Source organism: Cariama cristata, unplaced genomic scaffold, assembly GCF_000690535.1.
Source record: "Cariama cristata isolate BGI_N322 unplaced genomic scaffold, ASM69053v1 scaffold12160, whole genome shotgun sequence".
NCBI lineage: Eukaryota > Metazoa > Chordata > Aves > Cariamiformes > Cariamidae > Cariama > Cariama cristata.
The window spans coordinates 4,083-12,222 of NW_009593034.1; the positions used below are offsets into that span (position 1 = coordinate 4,083).

Below are 8,140 nucleotides of genomic sequence, written 5' to 3' on the forward strand. Positions count from 1 at the left end.
TTCCCTGAAGCCTTCACAGACGTAAGTACTCCATACAAATTAAGATTATCACCAGAACTCTTGCTGGGGAGGAGAGAGGAATACACAAAGGCAGCACTGTAAACTAGAAACTGTCTCTTCTTCAGCAAACAAATCACACCCTGAGTCCGTGGAAGCAGGGCTACACATTCAACTCAATACTGTACCACATAACCACATCCTCCTAACACATCTCATCTCTTGTCTATTACATTCATAAATTGTCTGTTTCTTCACTGTTTAAAAACACCATCTGGAAAACAACCCCAATGTCAGGGTGGGATCACTCTTATTTTACAGGTACAGAAGCTTCACGTAGTTGCCTGGGAAAGTACCGAATTGCCTTGTTCTCCTGGATGTACCTGTCACAAAATAAAACACAAGGAAGCCAGAGTAAGATGGAGGCATGCAAGGAAGGCTTAGGGGTTTAAAAAAGAAGAGGTGGCAGGCTCTTCTGCCTGCAGGCATTGCTTTCTAAAACTAAATAGGAGTCCTGGTCAAAGAGCCTTTTGGTATAGCTGAGATCACAACTAGTTCTGCTTCTGATCATCTTTGGTCTTCCCTTTTAACATCTAATAAGGTGCTGGTGAAAGCTCCTGGGCCTACAGGCTAGGAGCCAAACTCCTATCAGTGTAAATGAGCTAATCTCCCTTAAGAAGAGATAACAAGCCTAGATTTGCAGTGTTGAGATGGAGAACACTGTCCAGACTTGCATTCTTTGAAGGTAAAGGGCTAGATTTTGCTAAACATACAGCTACAGATGAGGCTGGATTTTCAGGGACTGCAACTCCGATCTATGTGTTCCCTTTGTCCCCTACTTGCCATTTTCTGTAACTTGCCATGGCACTCTTGGTTTTGGAAAAGTGACAGAAATCCAGTTTTCCTTGGTTCCCTCTGTTGCTCTGCCATCTGTGAGCAAGAAGGATCAGGAGGAAGAGGGGAATGGGGAAATTGAGAAGAGGGAAAACTAGAGAGCTAGCAAGGAAAACAAAGCTCCACCACCCTGCACCCTAATTTTTATGTTCTTGGTGGGAAAAGATGAGAAATTGTGAAAAAAGTTGAGCTGATTTTTTCACCCTTTTAACCCCACACATGAAAGCAACTTCCAGATGCTCTGCAAAATTGCACATTTGCATGTCAGCAGAGCTTTTTTGAGATGCAAGTGTCACACTCACCCACAAACCAGCCGTCATCACATTTCTCCATGACATCAACAATGTCACCGTCCCTCAGTTCCAGCTCGTCATCATTCTGAGGAGTGTAGCTGTAGAGGGCTTGGTAGCTAACTCTAAAACCAGAAAGATACTGCACGTTAGCCACTGGATTTTCCTGACATTACTTCAGAAGGAGACGTCTCCCTTTCCCTTTCTAATTCCTATGATATTTTGTCCAATGCAGTCTGGACCTGTGTTTTCCATTTGAGAGGTGGAAGCCAACTGCATTAAATTGGTTGTCATCACAAGGCCACTGCAGTAAAATGTGTCATGCCTGCACTGTGTGGGATATGCAGACAGCTTCTGTTTCCTTTTTGCCATGTAGTTGTCTCCATGCACTGTAACTGGAGTCTTCCTAACATGTAGCACCTAGAGAGCGTAGGAGTGCAGACACCCTACTGAATGCAAGCCAAAACCTGGATACACTCATTCCTGGGCTAAATGAGACATCTGTTCCCTTGGCCAGGCACATGGGCAAGGCCATGAATGACCAAATGGCAGAGTGAAGGACTTTAGAAAAAGATACTGCCTACTCTACTGCACTAAGTTGCTGGATAAATCATGTCTGAGGATGTACGGTACAAACAAAATCTAAGGTTGAATCCTGCCCCGAGGTAGTATTTGCACCAGAGGCACTCTGTATTTATCAGAAAAGAACCTTATGGAGTGCAAACAATCTTTGGGCAAATTTGGGGGGGGCTTGGATACCCTGCCTGTGGGGAGTGAAAATAGAGCTGATGAGACTTTAGGGGGAAAGCAAAGGTTCCTTTCAGGAGCCAACTGCCAAGGAACTTCAGTCCCCAGCACACAGTGCAGGCTACTATTCTCAAAACCATCAGTGAAAGGCCCCACCAAGCTTAATGGCAGCTCTAGGTTTAAACCCACCAGACAGTTTTGAAAATCTCAGCCTTGGTCTCTCAGATCATTCGGCTACCAATTAATCTGCGGAACTGGCCAACAATGCACCAAGTGGCATTGGTGTTGGGACTGCTCACTGCACTGTGAGAAGCTAAGAACAGGGGTGAACACACTGACCCACACAGTATGAGCCAGGTGTAGCCAGCAGATGTTAGTCCCCACCTTCAAGATACAAAGACATTGAGATAGTCTCCATAACCAGCATGAATCAAGTGCCCAAAGGGGATCCAGTCCTGGATCACAAGGTCATTGTTTCAGGTGTTATACAGACACAAAAGTCCCAGTTTTAAACTACCCATTATGATGATATGTGGCTATTTTTGTTCTTTAAAGAAAAGCTGACACTTTCCCATAATTCTAATTTAACTCCTGAATCGCTAAAGCCATCATACCTCCCCATCTTCACCACCAGTCAGAGACAAGGCCCTTAGAAGAGATGGGAGCCAAAAGGACTTACATGTCTCGTGGTGTTTGACTTCTGTCAGGGCTGGCTCCTTGCTGCTGTGCTTGAGGTTGCTGAGAAATGATGAGAGATGGTTTATGGTCATTAGAGGTCACCTTGTGGCGAGAGTCAAGAGGCTGAGAAATAGTACTGCAGTAATGAACAGACTTTTCTGCAATGTTTATGATCTCATTGCAAACAGCTTCCTGCGTGGTAGGCAGTATTGACATCCAAGAACACCCAAAGGACAGTCAACAGGGGGGAGGGAAGGGAAAATATAGACAGGAAGAGATGGGACATTCCAGATGCAGCACATAAGTCCAGTGAGGGAAAAAAAAAAAAAAAAAAAAAAAGAGTTGTAGATCCAGGTAAATATCCAGGTAGTTGAGTGCAGAAGGGATCCAGGTGTAAGCATGGAAAAACAGGCAAGATACAGAAAAATTTGGCATTTAGTTTGAAGATTTGTAACAAATACGTATACGTATATTTTTAAAAGCAGCAGCATAAGAGGTTGCAATTAGTTATGCAGTGGCACCATTACAAATGCTATGAAGTCAGTTCAAGAATGCAAGGTGGGCCGCTCCATTCATGCATTTTGCTTCATTTAACTTATACCCAAAGACTGGCAGCACAATTAGCCCAACTTCTCATCGGCTATGACAGGTTTTCTAATTGCTAAATTCCCTTTTTCTGTTGCAAACAAAACAATATATGCAAATAGATAAATATGTACCTACTTTGCAGCTAAAAATAGTGCTGGCATTTTATCTCTACTGAGGTGTTACTGTCTGGGTGAAGTGAGTCTAGGACTACACATCTGATTTAAACAGTGGCCTTACCACATAGCTCTTTTCAGACTCTGTGAGATCTGGTCCAGCTCTCAATGAATGGTGGGAAGGCTGCGTGATCACCAAGCAAATGATAAGGAAGACATTTTAGCAGATGTTATATCCGTCAGAATTAAAAAAAAATTAAATGGAGTGCAGACAACAAAAGAAAATTAACAACTCTTCCCCTCCCCACCCCAACACCACGCTTCTTGGACAACAAGGTCTTTCATTTACACAGGAGACATTAAGGCTACAGTAACACAACTGCACTGCAGCACACAGAAGGCTGCAAAGAGAAAGGTGACAGCGAAACAGTAGCTCAGAGCAGGGAATCAGAGTGGAAGGTTATGGACACCGCTACAACCAGAAATGGTACCTAGTGTCATACTGCATTCCTGTAGGGGGAAAAAAAACAAGGACAGAAGCACATACTTGAGAACATCAAACTTGAAAGCCAAAAGCATGCTGAGAGGAATCTGCTGCTGTTTTTAGGAAAGTCCTCGATGACTTTGACACAGGAGAGAACAGTAACTTGCTTGGTTCTTAAAAAAGATCAGCTCAGGTCCTCAGAAGGCACAATGCTCTGTAGCCCCATCAAAATCACTCTAGCTTGTACCAAGTGAGGATCTGAGGTGCTCTGTTAATTCCCACAATGAGCTTCAGGTCAGAGGAGGCTGGAAAACCGAGCTCCAAACACCATGACCTGTGAATCTTCTGGACTCTGCCCTGCCTCCCTCCCCAGTCACAACTCTTCACAGGGACTCGCGTATCCCAAGGCACAGCAAGGAAAAAGATCGGAGTGTTTGGGGTCGGAGGTTTTATGGGAAAGAGGAAGGTCACAGACAAAGTCCCACAGGTATCCAGACCCTGGTTTTGCATGCTTTTTGCATGTTCAAACCTACTGAAAGCAAGGGGCATGCTGTGAGCAAATGGGATGTCTGAACCAGCGTAGGGTTATTTGTACTACCTGCAGGACTGCTTGGCAAAGTGGATTGGATAAGATACAGAGCATTGCCATCCTCTGTGATCATTCAACACAGTTTCAACCCAAATTCCAAAGGCCTCAAATTTTATGCTTTCCCTCCTCCTCTTTATTCTGTTCAACAATGTCCTTCAGTAAAGGGTTTGCTCTCTCACGGCATCCCAAGACAGAGCAGAAGTAGAGGGTAAAGAGGTTTGTGACACCTTCAGCCCAAGCACGCTCAAAGATTTTGGAGAAGTGCAGGGTGATGAGCTCATCCCTGCCTAATTCCTGTTCTCAAAGCTCCTCTGAACCACATCTTGAACCTGGAGCTGTGCCCATCATTGTATAAAGCAAACTTTCTTTTCTTGAGGACTGTGACCCACTCTAAGCCAATGCAACCCCAGAGCAACTCCTTTGTAGTTGGCTGTACTGTCTGGGGCTGCAATGTGGGATCACTACCCTAAGAAACAATGCTCTGTTACCATGTATAGTTCTATAGAGAGAAAATTAAGTGTAAGTTGGATGGGCTAATTGCAGTGGAATTAGCATTCAAAGCATTTACTGTGGAGCCTGAAATCATCACAGGATTTCTGGAAGTCATTCCTACCTGTCTATCATCAGCCCTGAAAGTCAAATGGAATAATTAAAAATTTAAAATTACTATTGTGCAGACCAACTGGATATAGTGCATCAAATCTGATGAGATCAGAGCTAACTGAGGTGGTCAAGTAGCTGGGAAAACCAATTTCCAGGCTGAGGAGAGAGGCAGCTCTAAGAATGATTTTATTTGATTCAGGAAAGTGCTTCTCTGCTCCATACTAATAAATTGACTGCTGGAATTGCTCCATGAGCTCCTAAGACAGCATGGTCCATTTCTCATTGATTACTTGTGACCTCCCCGACCAGCTTTTCCTCCAAAAAGCATTAATAACTATGAATTAAGTTGGTTATTTGAAACCTAAAAAATTGACACTACCTCTGAATGCTCCGCAGTGCAAGCTTGTATGTGTAATACCAGGCCGTGCAGCCTACCAGCATCAGAAACTTGGCCACGTTCCCTTTCCTGGCAGGATCCTCACGGGGATTTCCATGAGGCAGCTGGGCAGGGGCAGAGGCCAAGCAGTCCCCTCCCCTCCTAGCAGCCCCCCAGTTCCTCACAAGACACACAACTAAGTGGATCTGCTCTGGCCTCTGCTCCAGAGATCCAGGCAGATCCTACCAAAGCAGTGGGGGTGTCTGCACTAACTCCCAGGGCTACAGCAGAACCCTACAGTGAGGTGATGAAACACCCCAAAGTCAGCAACTATGCAGCATTAGCTAAACAGGATGAAAAACCGATCAGATCAGTACCTATAATTTTAGGCCGTAAACGTACCACTCCACTGCTTGAAACAAGTGACCTTGATAACATGGCCTAATGGATTTTTTTTTTTTTTAATTTAAAAAAACCCAACACATTAGTCTTGCAGGGAGAGAAGAGAATAAAGAAAAAGAAAAAAGGTGTTATAGGTCCAAATGCTCTTCAAAGACGGGTTCAGAAAGCCCATGTACTACCTACAGTGGTGGCTCCATGTGTCAGAGTTGGGCAAGGAATCAGCAAGTGTGGGGCACAGCTCCAAAGTACAAAACACAGAGATTCCCCCAAAACACTGAGCCAGCCCTGCTCCTGTTAGAGGTTAACTGAGGGCGCTAAAAGTGACCACGTTTTGAGAATCCGTGAGGACAACTCAACTCCTGCCCCCTCAGTCACGCTATGTGCTTTGTTAAGACTAAGTGAATAAACTTAAGCAGGCGCTTAAGTGTCTATGTCTCCATGTGTACAGACTATACAAATACGCAGTACAGTCAGTCCTCAAGCACAGCTGGCCACTATTTCCACCTCATATGGAGTTTGAGGATGGCTCTAAAGAGCACCACAGGTTTGTAAGAACGCCAGAAAAAGGTTCTATGTTAAGAGCCTAGAAAAGCCCTGAGGCAGGTTTTAACTGTTAGGAAGAAAGATGCTGGAGCTACTCAATAGTGCTCTCCCTGCTCCTAGCAAAGCCAAGTGTCAGTGTGTCTATCCACTGCAGCTTTTGTTTACGTGTCTTCTTCCAGCTCTTTCTGGTAGGAGTTAAAGAACTACATAAGCAAAGAGAAAGGTAAGCAGAACAGAATAACAGACAGACAAGACAGACAGACAAGTTGGTGTCCCCTCAGAGAAGGGCACACATCAGCAGTGATGCTCCCACACGTGAATGGAGAACCAAGAGCAGGGAAGACTCCCCAGCCCAGTCAAAAGAAAAAAGGAAAACCTCTGCACACACCAAGACCCAGCTCTGGTGAAAGCGAGGGGAAAGCTGGCCAAAGAGCTCTCACAAAGGACACTGAAAAGGCTGCAGTGCAGAGCAGCCTGACCTAAAGGCTGTCAAAATCAATGGAAAGACTCCCTGGCCCCTGGATCTGAAGAAGCTGAAGGCTTTGTCTACAGCAGAAAAATGCATCTCCCGTGGGGAGGGTGTACCAACGCTTGCTGCAGGCTGTGCAGCTCTGGCATGGACAATAAACACACTGGGCAGAAGCACCACCGTGCTGAACCTGTGGAGCAGCAGAAAACCACTGGGAGGGGTAAAAGCTTACCTTGGAGATGGTGCTAAGCAATGAACATGCTAAGTAGGCGTAGCTGGTCTGCGCTGGGGAACATGGGATCTGAGCACCCTCCTCATATGCTCTCCTCGCTACCAGCACAAAGTGGGTCAAATTACCACTCTGCCCAAGTGGTTTTGCCCAAGTGGAAAGGAGCAGACAGCCCCCGACATCCCTCACACTGCCAGGCAATACAGGGACCCTCGTCCAGCCACTCCTGCCTTCCCTATCCCACAGCTGCAGTCTGGCCCCTGGGCCGAAGCTGCTGCACTGCTCGCACACTTGCTAGCACCACTGCTGACTGTCACACTGTGCTAACAGGACCTTAGAGTAAATCAGGAATTCCTGACAGTCCCCTGAAATAAATTAATTTTATAGATTACATCACTACTTAATATCATGTTTTACTGGAATATTGAAACAAATTATCTGTAAATTATACTTGAAATATCTTTCACATGCTGTGGGGTCATTCTTTTTTCTTTTCAGTTTGGACTGTGAAACTAAACAAAAGGGAATAGCTTCAGAATAGCTACAAGAGCCATTGCACTTTATATTACTACTTAACAGAACAGGCAAGAACGTAGTCCTTACATCAGCCCTGTACCAAAGAGGTCTTAAATCTGCAAAAAACCCTGGGTCAGAATTTCATAAAGAGAACTAAAATTCAAAAAGGTGAAATACCTCAAACACCAGGGATGAACTGTAATAGAAACAAACCCCAAATGTAATGTCTCATTTCCATGTGTACTAAGTGCTTTTCTCATTTGATTAAAATCAACGGGGCGACGACAGATTTTTGAAAAGGCCTTCAGGGTATCACCCACAGTTCTGATGAAGCTGTCAGCCTCTGCACGGGTCATGCAGATAACAAGAAGTCATTTTCACATATAAATACCGCTCCTGCTACCTAAACAACTGTAGGCCCAGAGCTGGAAAGGAGGTCAAGACTACTGATAATGTCACACACAGTTTTAACTTGACACTGACAATGCTCCGATTGTGAAGGCACATAAAATATAAATTTTGGCTTGACTTTGACTCCAAAGAAAGGCCACAGGGTCCTATTACGACCAGGTGCAAGACCCAAAATAGAACTGCATGCTAGTCAGCACTCGGAAGAAACATC

General features: G+C 44.8%; 1 protein-coding gene across 1 annotated transcript in view; it reads right to left on the reverse strand.

The window, feature by feature from the left end:
• Positions 1 to 312: 312 nt before the first annotated feature.
• The window catches only part of SORBS1 (sorbin and SH3 domain containing 1), a 70,638-nt gene continuing 62,810 nt past the window's right edge, over positions 313 to 8,140 (reverse strand). The window contains exons 23-25 of the mRNA XM_009708757.1: positions 2,608 to 2,666; positions 1,194 to 1,306; positions 313 to 380 (exon numbers count right to left, since the gene is read on the reverse strand). Of these exons, the coding sequence (XP_009707059.1) occupies positions 313 to 380; positions 1,194 to 1,306; positions 2,608 to 2,666 (240 nt within the window). The remainder of the gene's footprint in view (positions 381 to 1,193; positions 1,307 to 2,607; positions 2,667 to 8,140) is intronic.